The following is a 20,152-nucleotide window of genomic DNA, read 5'->3' as shown; positions in this document are numbered from 1 at the left end:
ACTGCTGTAAATTGTACATGTTGTGCATTTATATGTCCAGTCATCCCTGGCAACTGAAAATAACATTGGACAAATCAAAATCTTATCTAGTGTTTCCTGCTTGATAATCAAAGCTTTGTCAATACATAATTTTATGTTTGGAACCTAAGAATTTGTTACCTACAGCAATTTGAAACGTGACATTGTGTCTGAAAGTGTTTTCAATTTTCGGAATATCCTGAGGCTGGTAAGCCTATCCTATTGTCACTGTTATACACAAATCAGGAGGCATATGTTACCAAGTCGTCAGGTCCTTCACAACATATGGTGATGCTAATATAGTCATACAAGGCATTATTTGTCAGGGGTTTCTGACACAAAAAAAGAAAAAAAAGAAAAAGAAAAAAAGGAACAACTAGTTAATGATGTCGGATATCGGCTTTATCCTGTGAACGTAAGAATGAAAATTTTTGCAAGGCTCTGCCTATTAATGTTTCTGTTATTTCAGCTACATAGTATGATGATCTAGAGGTCAGATGAGCGATTTTGTAATGCAGCTATACGTGTGACGTCACATACGTGACGTCAAGTCATATCCTGTTACTATACGGATATGACTTCACTTTATCCGCCATCATATTCTGTCAGTAGAAACAGTGGTTGCAGGATAAATATATATATATATTTTTAAATCAGGGTTTAACAAAAGATAAAGTTTGTAAGCTGAGGATATTATATTAGTAGTTTAACAGAAAGATACATATTTTTATTGTAATCAAACTTTAAAACGGATGATGTATCTTACTTCTGCATGCATGTTGTTGCTATTGTTTTGTAAGAAAACAAGCAAATAAACAAATGTCCTTAAAACTATATGTTTGACGGATGGACAGACAGGAGGACGGAAGCAAAACCTATAGTCCTATCTGGCTAGATTTGTAATGGACTAATAAAAGTAATGACATAGGTTTTAAAAGTGCAATTTAAGTACTGTACAATTCTATGAAATTCACACCATACAAAAATTGCACAATGAATTAATTAATGAACCAATGAACAAACCAATGAACGAACCAATGAACGCACCAACGAACAAATGTTTAATGACACCCCAGCACAAAAATACACATCTGCTATTGGGTGTTAAACAAAGGCAAGTATATTAATATGATTATTTTCATTAAAAATTTAAATTATCATACAATTATGTCAAACCACAGTGTAAAGAGCTGTGTGAATTGCTAGTCAATGTGTTTGTTTGGCACAAAATGCAATTTTAAAAAACCTCATGGACACCTGCTGATTTAATGGTATGTACTGCAAATGAAAACAAAACGTACTATGTTATAGATGGTAATGAAACAATATTGTGATGACATGTCCACGTGTGATGACAACATCCTAAACTCCCACGTCAACTGATGAATGGAAGTCACTGTTCAAAACAACATCTATTTGCATAACGGTACTCAACGGTTCACACTTGTTTTATCACAGTAATATCTCAATGTTATGAAAGCCTTGCAACACTGTGTGGTTCAATGATTATCCATATGTCGCAGTTGACATTAATTAATAAACTATTAACAGCCAAACAGCTGTCCACTGTTATAAACATCTGGAAATACCACCTGCTATCATAGTGAAGTGGTCACAATAGTATACCATAGTCCTTCCCACAGGGAACTCCTTTTTTCATACTATGGAATTTACTACAAGCTATTTATTTCTGAGCTCATTGTTTTCTAAATTGCACACAAAAATAGTTGTTTTTTATTTCCAAAACACTTTTACTTTCCTTCTTATGTCAAACCAAACTGAAATTATTTTTAAAAAACCCCACATTTTTGTAGGAGGATAGGACAGACTATAGACTTCCAGTGTTTATTTAGAGGGTAATAAACAAGATACTAGTTATTATCAAAGTTAAGTCCAGAGTAGTCAGATGAGCTAAAAACTTTAGGCCTAGACAATTCCTGTCCCGAGTCAGGCCCCCAATCATATCGGAGGTCGGACTCTGGATGGGCGTGTTCGAAACCCTAGTGGTATATGAGCACATTAAACTAGTTACCTACCTACCTACCTACCTATGTACCTACCTACCTACCTACCATTGGCCTAGACTCGAGGGTTCATAATAATAATAAATAGTAAGTAGTTAAAGTTTGGAAACTAACAAATCAGTCACATTTTGTTTTTGTTGTTCTTGTTTAAATAACGGTTAAAGAATTCATTTCAATTTGTATTTGTGTATGTGTGTGTGTGTGTATATATATATATATAAAATTAATTTGTCATAAAAGCTCTAAAATTGAGTTAGGCAATACTAAGAGGCTGATGATATATTGGTATGCTGCACATCATTAATCATCATTATCATTATAACAATACATATTATAATTATAACGGATAGACTTACCACAGCCACAGCATTGGACAGCAGCAGTTCCCTCGGCGATATAATCGTGAAATACGAAACGTTTGTTAAAACATACACAACGGAAACGATTGGAATCGAAATGTAAATGGCACGAGGTAAATTTCTGAAATAATCAATAACAATTTGTTATTAACATAAACATGTATCATTAACATATACAGGTTAGGTTAGGTCAGGTCAGGTCAGGTCAGGTCAGGTCAGGTCATTGGGCTTAAAGGGACATTCCTGAGTTTGCTGCATTGTAAGATGTTTCCGACTAATAAAATATTTCTACGATTAAACTTACATATTAAATATATTTTCTTGTTTAGAATATCAGTGTCTGTATATTCAATGTGTTTCTGGTCTTCTTAATATTTGTAAGAAGCCCAAATTGGATTTTGTTTTCAAATAATTTCTTATGTATGAAAAAATTATATTTTAGGAAATAAAATGAAATTTAACCTAGTGCAAATATTAGAATGATCAGAAACACATTTAATATACAGCCATTAATATTTTATGCAGAAAAATATATTTGATATGTAATTACAATTGTTAAAGTCTCTGTTAGTCAATAACATCTTAAAAACTGCAGCAAACTCGGGAATGTCCCTTTAACGTGCACATTCAGAGCCAGCTGCTGTAGCGTACACCTGTCATGGGCGCAGGTGTCAACTTATGCCAGCTCCCCAGTGCTATTAATTTATAGGTATGTAATTAAATAGGTTATTAATTAAAGGTATGTAATTAAATATGTTATTAATTAAAGGTGTGTAATGGAATACACTTAAACATAAACAACCAGTTGGAACTGATAGCACAGAAACAAAGGAATCTTTGATTAACAAAACCTCAACAGATTTCTAACCATGGCTATGTAGAAGGAAGAAAGAAGGAAGGAAGGAAGGAAGGAAGGAAGGAAGGAAGGAATATTTTATTTAATGACACACAACATATTTTAATTACAGTTATATATGGTTTCAGACAGTTAGACACTGATAATGAAAGATGAAATCTGCAGGTCTATTTTATGTGCATCATCCCATACAGGACAGTACATACCTCAGCCTTTGTTATACCTATTTTTTTTAGCATTTCTGATCAAATCAAATCTACTTTGTGAAAATAAAATTAACTAAAAAAAAAAAAAATGAGATAAAATCAGACAGTAATGGGGTTTTTGGGGGGTTTTTTAAAGCTAAAAAAATCACATGCCTTCATAATACCCCAAACAGCAATTGACCCAATATGCAGGGCTAGCTCTAGCCATAATACCCCAAATAAACAGCAACTGACCCAATATGCAGGGCTAGCTCTAGCCATAATACCCCAAATAAACAGCAACTGACCCAATATGCAGGGCTAGCTCTAGCCATAATACCCCAAATAAACAGCAACTGACCCAATATGCAGGGCTAGCTCTAGCCATAATACCCCAAATAAACAGCAACTGACCCAATATGCAGGGCTAGCTCTAGCCATAATACCCCAAATAAACAGCAACTGACCCAATATGCAGGGCTAGCTCTAGCCATAATACCCCAAATAAACAGCAACTGACCCAATATGCAGGGCTAGCTCTAGCCATAATACCCCAAATAAACAGCAACTGACCCAATATGCAGGGCTAGCTCTAGCCATAATACCCCAAATAAACAGCAACTGACCCAATATGCAGGGCTAGCTCTAGCCATAATACCCCAAATAAACAGCAACTGACCCAATATGCAGGGCTAGCTCTAGCCATAATACCCCAAATAAACAGCAACTGACCCAATATGCAGGGCTAGCTCTAGCCATAATACCCCAAATAAACAGCAACTGACCCAATATGCAGGGCTAGCTCTAGCCATAATACCCCAAATAAACAGCAACTGACCCAATATGCAGGGCTAGCTCTAGCCATAATACCCCAAATAAACAGCAACTGACCCAATATGCAGGGCTAGCTCTAGCCAAAAAGAATTTTTAAAGCTATTGGCTAATTTTATTTTAATCTGGCAAAATAATTTCATGTAATAATTGACATTTTATATAAAATAATTGTCGATTTCTGCAATTTTTTAAGTTTAATGGACAATTTGTGAAATATTTGGCTCACCAAGAGCTAGCCCTGCAATATGCCTTTTAAAATCTCAATATTAAATGATGAAAATATAGAAAGCATAATATGTATTTCAACTGTTCCCCCACTATATGCAGATTATACTTACTTAAATGGTTCTATCATTTCTTCTGTTACAAAGTTTAAAAAATTCCTGAAAAAAAGAGATGTTTGTTGCAAAAAATTTTTACATGTAAAATTATACTGGAAAGTAAAATAAAACAAAGGTTACACTGTACACTGAAGTCTGCAGTAATAAATAATATGTATTTATAACTATATATACTTAAACTTTAAACACTTGATTTAATACTGGTCTGTCTTGAATGTTTCTTGCAGGTGCATGTACATGTGCAGGGAGTCAAAACCACCAATGCTGAAAGCAATGCTTCTTCTTCTTTTTTTCAATATAAATTCTGGGGAAGCGTGACCCAAAATCTCTACAAATTAGTCTAGACATATCCCCACCCCCGGATTATGAAACTATAAAACATTTGCCACATATTTCACTCAAAATGCATATGTTTTGCTATTTGTGAACGTAATAACCTTCTGATATCGACTTGGCAAAGTCTAAAGCTATAACCATAAATCTGTGCCCCATTAAATTATATCTTCCTTGCAGCTGTTTTAAATGTGTGATATATTCATGTATTGCATCATAAAAAACCCACACATCTATTAAACTTACCATCCTGCATATGCAAAGAGCCCGGAGTAGAAAGCTAATGATATATCACCTATATCTGTTTTAGAATTGTCAAACGCATTGTGGAAAAATTCTACTTCACCTAAAAAAAACACGAAACAAGAAAGTGAAAACAAAACTCTGACAAATACTGATTTTGATACATTGATTAATAAAATATTGTTAATTTAATAAGGAAAGGAAAGTTTAATTAATCCACTGTTTAATCAATCTTGATTAGATATCAACCAAATTGTAATTGTAACCATATAAAGATTTTTAAAAAACCCATCAACAACAAAAACTGAGGCTACTTTTTCTTAATTTTGATCTTCTGATTCACATTTCTAACAGATTGTAATGTTTGTAATAGCCAGATACAGACTGTAACAGTACAAGATTATGGTATGTGGCTTGAACATATTGTTACAAACCACTACCGGTACATGTATTGAGCTCATCACAAATAGCTGTTTCATGGGATTGAGATTAGGGAATTATGTAAATTAAAAAAAAGTCAGAATTTGATTATTGTTATTCATCTTGAATGCTTTTGTAGGAGTTGTGATACAAAAGTAAACAAAATGTCTCACCATAAACTAATTTACTGAATAAAGAAATAACTGATGACATAATAATCCAGTTGTTTAACAAAATGTCTCACCATAAACTAATTTACTGAATAAAGAAATAACTGATGACATAATAATCTAGTTGTTTAACAAAAAAAAGTAAAAAACATTTTTAAAAAATAAATTAAAACCCCCCATTAAAAACATTTAAAAAAAAAAAAACTTTTTTTTGTTTATCATGCATTTATAGTCCGTCCCACAGGAAACACCTTTTTTCATATTATTATTATTATTTATTTCTGAGCCGATTGATTTGTAAAGTGCACACAAAAATAGCATTGTTTTGTTATTTCCAAAACACTTTTACTTTTCGTCTTACGTCAAACCAAACTAAAATTATTTAAAAAAAAAAAACATTCTTATAAAATGATGGGACAGACTATAGATGAAAATTCATAGATGTATCTATACTCTTCAAAAGAAGAAACGCAAAACCACATTGTCGTAACATTTGGAGAATTGATTTAATTATTGAATGGTGAGTCCGATAATTACCAAATGTTGCAGGATTGTTCACAATTCATTCTAGTCCATTGTGAGTAAGTGATAGGACACACCACCAAGGTCAAGGTCATCTGGAGTCAATACCGGGTGTGGCCTCCGCGTGTGTTGACAACTGCCTGGCACCGCCTGCCCATTGAAGCAACCAGAGTACGGATGACGTCCCGGGGGATGGTGGCCCACTCGGCCTGTAAGGCTGCTGCCAGCTCGGGCAGGGTCTGGGGCTGTGGTTGTCGCTGTCGGAGGCGTCGGTCCAACTCGTCCCATAGATGCTCAATTGATTTCAAATCCGGTGATATCGATGGCCAAGGAAGGACATTAATGTTGTTGTTCTGTAGGAAAGCCGCTGTGAGACGTGCTGTGTGAGGCCTGGCGTTGTCATGTTGGAACACTGCGTTGGCGTTGGCCATAACTGGAACGATGTGTGGCCGGAGGATCTGGTCAATGTAGCCCTGTGCATTCAGGTTGCCCTGCACGTGGACCAGGTCAGTTCTGCCAGTGTGTGAGATGGCTGCCCACACCATGACACTACCCCCGCCGAATCTGTCCACTTCCTGCACGCAGTTTGCCGCATAACGTTCACCACGACGCCTATACACGCGACATCTTCCATCATGATGTCGGAGCAGAAATCGGGACTCGTCACTGAACCACACCTGTCTCCATCGCAGTTGAGGCCATTGTCGATGAATCTGGCACCACTGCAGTCGGAGTCGACGGTGTTGTGGTGTTAAGATGACACCTCGAACTGGACGTCTGGCACGAATTCCTACCTCACGTAGGCGGTTCCGTACGGTCTGGTCGGATATCCTGCGTAAACCTGGTATTGCTGCGGCTGTGGAGGTGGCAGTAGTCAATCGTTCCCGAAGGTGACGTACCCGGATGTAGCGGTCCTGCCCTGGGGTAGTGACCCGTGGTCGACCGGATCTAGAGAGGTCACGTGTTGATCCATGTTGCTGGTAACGGTCCCACAGTCTGGAGATGGTGCTTGGGGACACATGGAATGCCCTGGCAAAGGCCGTTCTGGATTCGCCTGCGTCTAGTCGGCCGATGGCATTGTTTCTCTGCGGTTCACTGAGACGTGGCATGTCCTGGATTGTCAACTGTCGGCCAGATACAGAGGCCAGGCAAGCGAACACCCTGCACTTTTATACTGTCGGTGTTCATGTTGCACGTGCAGACAACGCAGCAGTGGTGACATGGTTTGCACGTGGCTGCGTTTTTGCGAATATTCACATTTTGGAACTTTATTGTACAGTAGCTGCGTTTTATCGAATGTAACCGTGGGAATGTGTTTGGGACATGCAATGACCTTATATTCACAAAGCATGAACCGGTAGGAAACATAAAATCGGAGTTATAACCCATTTGTACCCTTTTTTTGAAGAGTATATAAACCAGGTTTTATTGGTCTAGGACCTAACACAAAAGTTTAAACCAGACCCTCGACCCGTCAGAAAAGTAGTACATGTCTACATATTGCTTTTGACTTTGTCATGACAAGACAAAAATATCAGACACATCAATGAACCAAACATACAGTACTCTGGTCTAAACTGAAGTGACTTGTACCAATAAAAAATGCCACATAAAATAACATTATCACAACAAATTTTAACAGGCAATGGCATGGCAGATGGTGGAAGGATGTCAATATTTTTCAGTTTATCTTATGAACAAGCATTCTGAAAGTACTGATAAAGCAATACATGTTCCCTACTGGACCCAACACATTTTTGTATTTTCTAAGTTCAAGCCCATAATTTGATACCAGATAGGTAAACTGTCATGAAGGCAGGAAGGAAATGTTTTATTTAACAACGCACTCAACACATTTTATTTACGGTTATATGGCGTCGGATATATGGTTACGGAACACACAGATATTGAGAAAGGAAACCCGCTGTCGCCATTTCATGGGCTACTCTTTTCAATTAGCAGCAAGGGATCTTTTATATCCACCATCCCATAGACAAGATAGCACATACCACGGCCTTTGATATACCAGTAGTGGTGCACTGGCTGGAACGAGAAATAACCCAATGGGCCCACTGACAGGGATCGATCCTAGACCGACCGCGCATCGAGCGAGCTCTTGACCACTGGGCTACGTCCTACACAAATTGTCATGAAAGTCAAACTAGACCGACCGCGCATCGAGCGAGCTCTTGACCACTGGGCTACGTCCTACACAAATTGTCATGAAAGTCAAACTAGACCTGTAACAGTACACAAAATTTCAGCTTATTATCTTGACGCACTGTGAAAAAAAAAAAGTGTCCAGAAAACAAATTAATGTACCTATTGGCTAATTTGGCTATTGACATGGCCAACCCCCAACATGCCTACATTACCTAAAAAACCACACATTTACTGGACACATTATCATAGATCTGTTCATGTAAAGTAAAATGGAGAAAATTGCATGTGTCAGAAATTAATTCCACGTGGCTACTCACCTATGGCAATTAGGTAGAATCCTGTAACTATAATGACGACGAGAGCCAGCAGTTTGGCTATGGTGAACACATCTTGGATTCTGGTGGCCGCTCGCACACTAATAACATTCACAAATGTCAAAGTACCTGAAACATACAAATAGAATTTGTAAGACTTTTTTATGCACCCAGAACCATTCAATATTTTTATTATTTGATACTACACCATTCAATTTTGAACATTCTTCATACAGAACACTGGAATATCCAATCTACAAACATTTACAGAATTTTTTTTCACTCATTTGTTTCATAAATATGAAATGACATAATTATTTTCATAAGCAGCAGTAATGGTAGTATAAAAAATATAATTTTCTAATGCAACCACAGTCCTATTATTTTGTATTGTAAACATTTGGCTGTAGAAAGAAAGCTGTTATGCCATGACAACTTACATTACATCATCTAATGTGTGTACGGTTATATGACTTAATGGGTGATGGCCTTGTTGTAGACAGCAGAAGAGGAATTTTTACATTAAAAAACAGTTAAAAGTAAATAGAATTACTAATTTGCTACAAAGAGTTATGATTTATCTATCCCTCATGAATGGATGTCCTAAAACCCTGTCATTCTCTCAGGACAGATAATTTGTAATTCCTCGTAGTTCATTAGACTAATTATTCTCTAAATCATAAAGCAACACAAACATACCAGATGTGCAGAAAATAATATTCCCCCTCCACCCCCCCCCCCCCCCCCCCCAAAAAAAACACCCTAAAAAGCAAACAAACAAAAATCCAGCAAAAAGTTCCATTATTTTGCTAGGTCATTACAAGCCTAAAATATTGAATGGTGCAGTATCGAATAATAAAAATATTGAATGGTGCAGTATCGAATAATAAAAATATTGAATGGTGCAGTATCGAATAATAAAAATATTGAATGGTGCAGTATCGAATAATAAAAATAATGAATGGTGCAGTATCTAATAATAAAAATATGAAATCGTCATGGCGGGATGTGTGATTACTCGCATGAGTAAATCTAAACAATACTGAAAGTTGCGGACATCAGATGCTTTTTAATAATGTCAGTTTCTCACTCACCAACATTACCGTTTATTTATTGATTTGCATTTTATTTCAGTTGGATTATGCTACATTTTCATTGATGATATATTTGCATATTTGCGATGTGTTTCACCTGGCTAAAGAAAGCACTGTTGCACTGTATTATTTCCTTTGCATTTATATCTATTTGTGTGTCATTTTATTTATACATGTATTTGGGTTGTCCAATAGCTCTAATTTGGGGTGGTAACCTTAAATTAAGTCTTGGCCAATTCAGCCAATAAAACAAATAATATTTTGCATTGTTATCTTTGATAAACAGGTATTATTTTTGCCATTTGGAACACCTTGCCCTTTTTTGTTACCTTCCTAGGTAAATGCCAGTCATCTGAGGTGTACCGATGAGTTTTTATCAAAGAACCCTTTTTTTTCTTTTTTTTAACTTTTTTTCCCTCTCCATTAATTGAAACTTGCATTTGGCTACAGGATTTGACCAATTTCCCCAAACTTACAATTTGAAAATTTTGTTGATGAACTGACATCAAAATCATATAGCACTTAATAATTCTACCCAGATTAAGATATATGAACAAATTTCTTCTGCATTTCTTAGATTGACACCCTATAGCTGATGCATTATTCATGCTGGGGTGTCATTAAACATTCATCCATCCATCCATCCATCCATCCATCCATTCATCCATTCGTACTCCATTTCTGACTTGGGGCGGGACGTAGCCCAGTGGTAACGCGTTCGCTCGGTGGCCCTATTTGGCTATTTCTCGTTCCAGCCAGTGCTCCACAACTGGTGTAACAAAGGTTAGTGGTATGTACTATCTTCTCTGTGGGATGGTGCATATAAAAGATCCCTTGCTGCTAATCAAAGAGAGTAGGCCATGAAGTGGCGACAGCGGGTTTCCTCTCTCTATATCTGTGTGGTCCTTAACCATATGTCAGACGCCATATAACTGTAATTAAATGTGTTGAGTGCGTCGTTAAAAAAAACATTTTCTTTCTTCCATTTCTGACTTAGATTGACATCCTACAGCTGATGCATTATTCATGATAGGGTGTCATTAAATATTCATTCATTCATTCATTCATTCATTCATTTATTCATTCTCCATTTTTGACTTAGATTGACATCCTATAGGTGATGTATTATTCACGGTTGGGTGTTGTTAAACATTCATTCATTCATTCATTCATTCATTTCATTCTCCTGTTCTGACTTAGACTGACACCCTATAGCAGATGTATTATTCCTGCTGGGATGTCGTTAAACATTCACCCATTCATCCATTTATCATTTCCGACTGATGGCGATATATCAATATGTTAAAAGACTTCTGACACAGGCCTCCATGTTAGTGCTTTTATTGGTTTATTCCACCCGCATAGAGACATGCATCAGATAACACACAACCATCTGTTATATATTCATAGATATTAATCAGTTGACCCACCCACCCCCCACCCCACCCCCAAAAAAATAATATCCCAATTTTTTTTACTGGTTATTGATATTGATATTTTAAGTATGTAACCTCACTGAAATGGCTACAAAATGGTATTTCAGGGCCCCTTAGTGTCTTGCACCTTTCCTGCTTGTTTGTTCCAAGAATTCATCTGCTACCCCCCCCCCCCCCCCAAATCCCCCACCCCCACACAAAATCCTAGCTACGGTTATGTGCATCACATCTCAAGCATACATGCATTCTACCACTGGACTACATCTTGACCAATCAGTGTTAAGAGCATGCTGGGATTTCCACATAATTTCCTATTACAACTTTGACAAAAACGGATAGCGCTATAAGCCTTGGAATAAATCCCCCAGTTGATTGCACCCACATAGGAATAACTGACTACGGTGTCGGTGGCAGATCAATATCCACACAGTTACGGACACGTACAAACAGAACGGGTTGTCATCTTTGTCAATGAATCTCTAACCACAGCAAGATCTTTAAATAACCGATCCCCAAGTTTATTCACAACTTAACCTTCTGAACTCAATCATAAAACTATTTCCAACTTCTTATTTCATCATCCGATGCTGTAAATAAGGTTTTACACTCCAAAATTCTTGCATAATGGTAGACTTCACTAGGCTGACTTTAAGTACATACATACATGTATGTGTTATAATAAAACATTATATGAAATTAATATTTTTTTTTTTTAATTACTTTGATACGTTGACTAAGCATAATGTATACCTATGGATTTCAGTTTTGATTATCGATTTTCAAAAACTAATTCAAGAACTAATTGCATATGAGTGGAGTGGTCAGAGGCAATATTTCCTAGTAACAAAAAGAGCTCTCTAATACTGTTACAGTGACACCCCTCTAAACCGGACATGCTCAGTTAATGTCCAAGTTTTAAGACGTATCCGCTTTAGAGAGGTTAATTTCTGAACCAATTTTTAAAAAAGGACCATAAAAAATGTCCAGTTTTGGGGGAATTCCAGTTTACATGGATGGATGGATTGAAGAAAGAGAGAGAATATTTTTAAATGGTTTTCAGTTCTACAGTATATATTATCTTAAAATAAGATGTAGTAGCCCATGGTATTAATAACCATGACGAAAAGTCAAAGAGATATTGTTACTTTAATTGTTAAAAAAAAAACAAATTAAAAAACTGAGACAAACTGAAATAAAAACAAGGAATAAATCAATTAATGTTTAATGTCACCCCAGCACAAAAAGAAAAGGAAAGATAATAAATAATGTTTCTGGTTTTGGTTATCAAGGACAAGAATCCCATCATGAATACAATTGTTAAGATGGATGAGGTCAGTAAATCAATGGCTGCCAAACCCTGGTGGCAATCACAAGACCGAAAACTCATTCACAACAGCTATGTTTTCCATTTGCATGCAAATATCTTTGCACATACCAGAACAGAGTCTGACATGCATATCGTTATCTTTTATTCTCAACCACACAGTTTGACCATTTCATTCTCAAATGGGTGGGAGTCTGGCATGCATATCGTTATTTCTTATTTTTGATCATAGATACAACAATGTGATTATTTCATTCTCAAATGGGTGGGAGTCTGGCATGCATATTGTTAGTTCTAATTTTTTTTTTAACCACAAATATAACTATTTGACTATTTTATTCTCAAATGAGTGGGAGTCTGGCATGCATATTGTTAGTTCTAAAAAAAAATTAACCACAGATATAACAATTTGACTATTTCATACTCATATGAGTGGGAGTCCGGCATGCATATCATTATTTTTTATTCTCGACCACACAGATATAACATTCTTGGTGACTATTTCATTCTCAAACGAGTGGGAGTCTGGCATGCATATCGTTATTTTTTATTCTCGACCACACAGATATAACATTCTTGGTGACTATTTCATTCTCAAACGAGTGGGAGTCTGGCATGCATATCGTTATTTTTTATTCTCGACCACACAGATATAACATTCTTGGTGACTATTTCATTCTCAAACGAGTGGGAGTCTGGCATGCATATCGTTATTTTTTATTCTCGACCACACAGATATAACATTCTTGGTGACTATTTCATTCTCAAACGAGTGGGAGTCTGGCATGCATATCTTTATTTTTTATTCTCGACCACACAGATATAACATTCTTGGTGACTATTTCATTCTCAAATGCAGTTTGACAAATCCGCTAGGCTGACATGTGGGGCTAGTGCTTTTTAACACAGGAATTATTTAACAATAAGGAAAAAATACATCTTGAAAAAACAATTTCATGGCACTGCTGCAGGCAATTGCATGGGTTGAATTTGTACTATGTACTGTATTAAAATATTTCTATGTACTGTGTTAAAATATTACTATGTACCATTTTAAAATATTACAAAGTTTGTTTTATTTAACAACTCCACTAGAGCACATTGATGTATTAATCATCGGCTATTGGATATAAAACATTTGTAATTTTGACATAGAGTCTTAAGAGTAGAAACATGCTACATTTTTCCATTAGTAGCATGGGATCTTTTGTATGCACCATCCCACAGACAGGATAGCACATACAACAGCATTTGATATACCAGTCGTGGTGGCACTGGCTGGAAAGAGAAATAGCTCAATGGGCCCACCGACAGGGATCAATCCCAGACCGCATCAAGCGAGAGCTTTACCACTGGGCTATGTCCCACCCTTAATTACAATGTCCGACTATTAAAAGTGATAATACTAATCCAATAATTATGTAATATTTATATAATTCTAGAAATAATCATAATTAGGAAACATCTTATTAAAACACATGTATTTTAGGATACATTTACTTGGCTTATGTACGTCATTATATTACAGCCTGTGTTCGACATCCACGCATGTTACACAATAATTCACACATACATGAACACAAGCAATGATGGAGCTACACAGTAAGTTTCACGGTAAATCAGTGAATTCTACACAGTTTGTTATATTAACTGTGAGATGGCTATGTCAAAATGGTAAAGGTTTGTGCAGGCAGTACAAGTTTTCCCAGTCATACTAAAATAAGTGCTCAGGACTAGTATTTTTCAATATGACAATGTTAAAATGTTTAAAATGTTTATTCAGAAGGAATCTAAGTCAACCCATGTTGACCCATATCCAACGAAATAAAAACGTTCAGTCAAAATTCCCATGATCTATTAGAGTTGTCTGAAATGTTGGATTTTCTTTAGAAAATCTCATCATCACACCCTTGTTCCGTCACGGTTTTCATGAATATGGACACAATAAACATCAATCAGAAACTCTAAGGAAAGGACATGATAAATTATAATTCTTTATTACCCATATGGTTAAAAATATCTTGGTACATATCAAAGTGATACAACCCAGTAGAAAACCAAGTGGGACGTAACATTTCGACTTCATACGATGACGTCATCGATTGGCGCACTAAAACCTTACAGGAACATCAACCAAACGAGTTGAGTGATAGAAATTAAGATTGATTATGATATGTGCCCCTCCACTTGTGAGCCTTTTAAAAACCTTTTTTTATCACATTAATGTTTGCCATTGTAACCAAAATCCGATATAGTTTGTACCCGATTCGTCAGTGCTAAAGCTTACGACAACTGAAAATTATTTCACTCAGAACATAAACATGATACGAAATGGAAGTGAGTTTAATATCATATAAATATTCAAGGTTGTCTTTAACCTAATATCCTGCCTATCCAGATATATTATATATGTATAACACTGGTAAGTAATGCTTTTATTATAGTTTTATTACACTTTTCAGATTAATAATACTGTAACTTTTTCTGTTTTTTTTTTTTTTTTAAAGGTAATTTTTAAAAAGAATATTTTTAATTTATTCGGTTATGAAAATCATCAAAAGAACTCATTCTAACAAGGAAACTGTTTGAACCATGTGATACGTAATATTGGACGTTTGCCAAACTGTTATTTCATATATAAACAAAGTTGTAATATAAGTGTCATTAGGCGCTAAATCACCCAATAACACAGTACAATATACAAATGTATCTTATTTTCTCTGTGAGAAATTAATTAAAATATTTCCTCATTATGATTGCGCAATGTTGTAACAAAACTAATCAAAACATCATATAATATTATACAAGAGCTACTTTTAGTGTTGTGGTGTGTAAACGGAAGACAAAATAGGAAGGAAGGAAATGTTTTATTTAACGACGTACTCAACACATTTTATTTACGGTTATATGGCGTCAGACAGTTAAACATAAAGCAAAACATGTTCCCTACCAGGCCCAACCAATTTTCATATCTCCTAAGTTCAAGGGCCATAAGTCTGTGAAAAACAAAAAGGTAAATCGCCATGAAAGTCAAACTTGATCTGTAATGTTCCATGATAAAGCTATACACTAAATTTCAGCTCAATATCTTGAAACATTGTGGAAAAAAGGTTTGAAAAACTAATTTTCGTATTGCCCAAGTTAAAGGGCCATAATTCTGTCAAAAAACTAAACAGTTGGTCAGAGAGACAGAAAGACAGACAGACGGAATGATAAGCGGACGGATGTGAAACCTACAGTCCTCTCCGGTTGGACCGGTAGGGGACTAAACAGAACAGTCTAAGAAGAAATAGGATGAATTATGAATGCAGACCATATGTGTTAGCACTGGAATGATAATTGTTTCATTGTGGCAGAAACTGTACTTAACACACAACACTGACCACTCACAAATATAGGGTGTGCTAGTGATGAGAATCGGTTGGAATGTCATCATCGGTCATTGATGATAATTAGTTTGATCAACTTTTGATTATACACAGAGTTACCATTGTACTTGCATAAAAAGGACTTGGAAAGAAAGAAGTGTTTTATTTAACGACGCACTCAACACATTTTATTTATGGTTATATGGCGTCAGACATATGGTTCAGGACCACACAGGTTTTGAGAGGAAACCCGCTGTCGCCACTACATGGGCTACTCTTCCGATAGGCAGCAAGGGATCAAAAAAAAGAAGAAAAAAAAGGACTTGGAATTATTAAGAATAGGGGCTAGATGTAGCTCCATGGTAAAGCACTTGCTTGATGCGCAGTTGTCTTGGATAACTGGGTTATTTCTCGCTCCAGCCAGTGCACCATGACTTGTACATCAAAGGCCGTGGTATGTGCTATCTTGTCTGTGGGATGGTGCATATAAAAGATCCCTTGGTACCAATTGAAAAATTTCCTGTCATGGACAGACGAGCTGATCAAGGCCGGCACATGTGCCCATGACAGGCGTGCACTATAACACCTTGCTCTGAATGTGCACATATACTCATGACCTAGCCTGAATGGGAAAATGTAGCAGGTTTCCTCTCTTAGACTACATGTTAAAATTAACAAACATTTGACATCCAGTAGCCGATGATTAATAAATCAGTGTGCTCTAGTGGTGTTGTTAAAGAAAACAAACATTTTTGTTTGTGCAACTAGTTTAGCTGACCTAGTCAGTGCCCATAAGAATTAAAGATGACTACCCTCCAAAATATATAGTTGTGCTCTTTTCTCGTCTGGTTGGTGAAGATCTTACGCCCTGTTTTTTCTTGTTCGATGACTTCCTAGTCACCCCTTTATTTTACATCAAGCGACATTTTCATTATACAATTTGTTGTACCGACTTATCGCACACAATTTGTCCTGAAAATAAACACATATTCTAATCAGTACGACTTGTTTGATTGTATGTGACAAAGTTGGCATGACTAATTGCATAACGGTATGTCCCTCTCACCACTAGCACATTCTGAGAACACTTTTAAGTTCTTTAAATAATTAAAAAAAAATTAAAAAATTAAAAAATCTAAATGTTTTTGGATACAGGCCTTTCAAAATTATAAACCTGCATAAAGTTTTTAAAAAATGTTTGTTTCTGGGAAACAGACCCTACAAAGAAAAAAGGACCAGTTGATGGTTTGGTGGTGGGGTTTCAAAAAAAAAATAAAAAAAAAATAATAATAATAATTTGTAAGTGAAAAAAGTAAAAAATAATTAGTGACAAAAAATATACACAAAAGCTGGATGTCAAACATTTGGTGATTTTGACATAGTCTTAGAGAGGGAATCTGCTACATTTTCTATTAGTAGCAAGAAAATCTTTCATATGCACTACCCCACAGATAGGATAGCACATACTATGACCGTTAGATATACCAGTCATGGTGCACTGGTTGGAATGAAAAATAGCCCCATGAGTCCACCGACAGTGATCAATCCAAGAATGACCGTACATCAAGTGAGCACTTTATCACTGGGCTACATCCTGCCCAACAATTGTTTTAACGCTTAATCATCTCTGCACTGTAGCCATGGATGACGCAAAATTACTGTCATGCATGGACAGCAATGAATCTTCCAATCTAGCTGCACTGGATCCTAATTTGACAGATTCATGTTAGACTACATGCATTTGTATTCAGCAGCAACATCCAGCTGCAGGGCCAATTGCCGACTGCTCTAAACATGTTAAAAACTTAGAAAGGAAATAAAAGGAATGTTTGTTGAATGACAAAAGTTGACACCACTACAGCACATTGATTCAGTAATCATTGGCTATTGCATGTCAAACATTTGGTAATTTAGACAGAGCCTAAAAAAGGAAATCTGCTACATTTTTACATTAGTAGCAAGAGATCTTTTATATGCACCATCCCATAGACATACCACTAGAGCACATTAATTTATTAATTATCAGCTATTGCATGTTAAACATTTGGTAATTTTGACAGTTTTAGTGAGGAAACCTGCTACATTTTTCCATTAGTAGCCAGGGATCTTTTATATGCACCATCCCACAGACAGAATAGCACATACTATGGCCTTTGATGCAATTTTATTTGCCAATATGAATTTAAAGTGCCGCTTTTAACTCTAAAAAAGTAGTTAAATAGTCAAAGAGTCATGCAATAACAAAATAAAGATATAGTAACTAGAATATAATGGGAAAAAGAATGTTTGTTTTGTAAGTTTGTGTTCACAATCCAACGATGATGGTATAGCTGTTGATGAAAATAAATAAATTATGATCTTTTAGATTATATTTTGTCGATAACTTTTCTATTATTTCATCAAAAACATGATGCCATGATATAATTATATGACGCCATGATATAATTGTTTCGGAACACGTGGAATGCTCACAGAAAACATACTTGACCATCACAGGGACTTGTCCAATAACCGGCTAACAGTAGGGTACTCTATTCACATAACCATATTTACTTCAGGCAAATCTGTCTTGCAGATGTCATGGTGTGCTGGAAAACCAGATGAGGTCACAAATCGGTTAACTACACCACAAGTAAGAACCCTCACTTTACCCTGTATACCATTTGTCAGAGTGTGAATTAAGACAATAACAAATGTTGTGGCAACCAGAGCAGATCTGTTTACACAAACAACACAACAGGGCTATAGTAATTGCCTTCGTTTCTCACCAATTGCCACAACATGTCAACTGCAAGGCGGGCAAAAAGTCTTCAAAGCCATTCCGCAGGTACATATACTCTACTCATAAACTCTTCAAAGCTACTCTTAATTTATTTCTGCCCAAGACTGCCAAAATGCCATGGTAATTAACTTTCTTCATTTAACATCAAAAGACTTCTAGATTTTTATTATGTTCATATCCAGCTAGGGTTCAGCCATGGTGTCCTGGGCTCAGACATTAGTTTGATTGAGTTACCTGCCCTGGAAAGATATTAATGAGTGCATACATACATGCACAAGTATGCAGAAGGAAACTTTGACTGCATTTATTACACAGGCAGGGTTTACATACTGTTACCTACTAAATTCCTCGACTATTTAAAGGCTCTTTTTTTTCTTGTGTTCAGGGTAAATTAAATCTTTGTGAATAGTGAACACTTTTTCAATCCTTATGGTTCGATGCCAGCACTTGTGTGTCTTATGCAAAATATTTCTGTGTGGGCAAAAAAGGGCTCATCTTGTTGCCTTGATAGATATTAGGTAAATCTAACGACACATTTTGTTTTTCACTTAAACACTGAGAAATGATGTAGGAGAACAGTTTATTATCCATATGGTTCAACATAACCGAGTTAATAATAATCATACGAAGCACATGTGTAATGATGTAAGTTTATGAAGTGACGTCATAACATGACGTTGCTTCTCCAGTCCTAGCTCAGACTGTGCATTTGAAATATGACTATTTCTCGTTTCAGCCAGTACACGACTGGTATGTGCTATCATGTTTGTGGGATGGTGCATATAAGATTCCTTGATGCTAATCGAAAAGAGTAGCCCATAAAGTGGCAACAGTGGGTTTCCTCTCTCAATATCTGTGTGGTCTGTAACCATATGTCCGATGCCATGTAACCGTAAATAAAATGTGTTGAGTGTGTCATTAAATAAAACATTTACTTCCTTCCTTCCTTACACACGAAACCTGCTACATTTTTCCATTAGTAACAAGGAATCATTTATATGCACCATCCCACAGCCTCTGATGTTTAGTCATCCAATTTAAGGCAACACATGTTACAATGGCAGCAGACTGGATGGTTCCTTCAACCAATGGAGTCTGCAGAATGTTCTTGCAGGCATCTACAAACCACACCATGCTTACAGTGTTCAGCATCTCCTCATCTCTCTTAAAGGGACAGACCCTAGTTTCAGCCCTTGAAAATGCACACTAAGTTCAGTTAATCTACAAACCTGTAACGCATTTGGATGAAGTTACAACTGAGTCTCAGAGTATGGCAAATATTTTGAAAAGTCACTAGCCACAGGACTAGTGGGTTTGTGAAAACCACTTGCCCACCAAGATAAAGCACTAGCCCAAATTCCTGATC

General features: G+C 36.2%; 1 protein-coding gene across 1 annotated transcript in view; it reads right to left on the bottom strand.

The window, feature by feature from the left end:
* Positions 1 to 20,152, bottom strand: part of LOC121388763 (large neutral amino acids transporter small subunit 2-like) — a 49,706-nt gene that overhangs the window by 10,808 nt on the left and 18,746 nt on the right. The window contains exons 4-7 of the mRNA XM_041520256.1: positions 8,786 to 8,911; positions 5,197 to 5,296; positions 4,615 to 4,659; positions 2,399 to 2,522 (exon numbers count right to left, since the gene is read on the bottom strand). Coding sequence (XP_041376190.1) covers positions 2,399 to 2,522; positions 4,615 to 4,659; positions 5,197 to 5,296; positions 8,786 to 8,911 — 395 coding nt within the window. The remainder of the gene's footprint in view (positions 1 to 2,398; positions 2,523 to 4,614; positions 4,660 to 5,196; positions 5,297 to 8,785; positions 8,912 to 20,152) is intronic.

This window comes from Gigantopelta aegis, chromosome 14 (assembly GCF_016097555.1).
Source record: "Gigantopelta aegis isolate Gae_Host chromosome 14, Gae_host_genome, whole genome shotgun sequence".
In the NCBI taxonomy this organism is placed as follows: Eukaryota; Metazoa; Mollusca; class Gastropoda; order Neomphalida; family Peltospiridae; genus Gigantopelta; species Gigantopelta aegis.
This window is presented reverse-complemented; position numbering and strand designations above follow the sequence as displayed.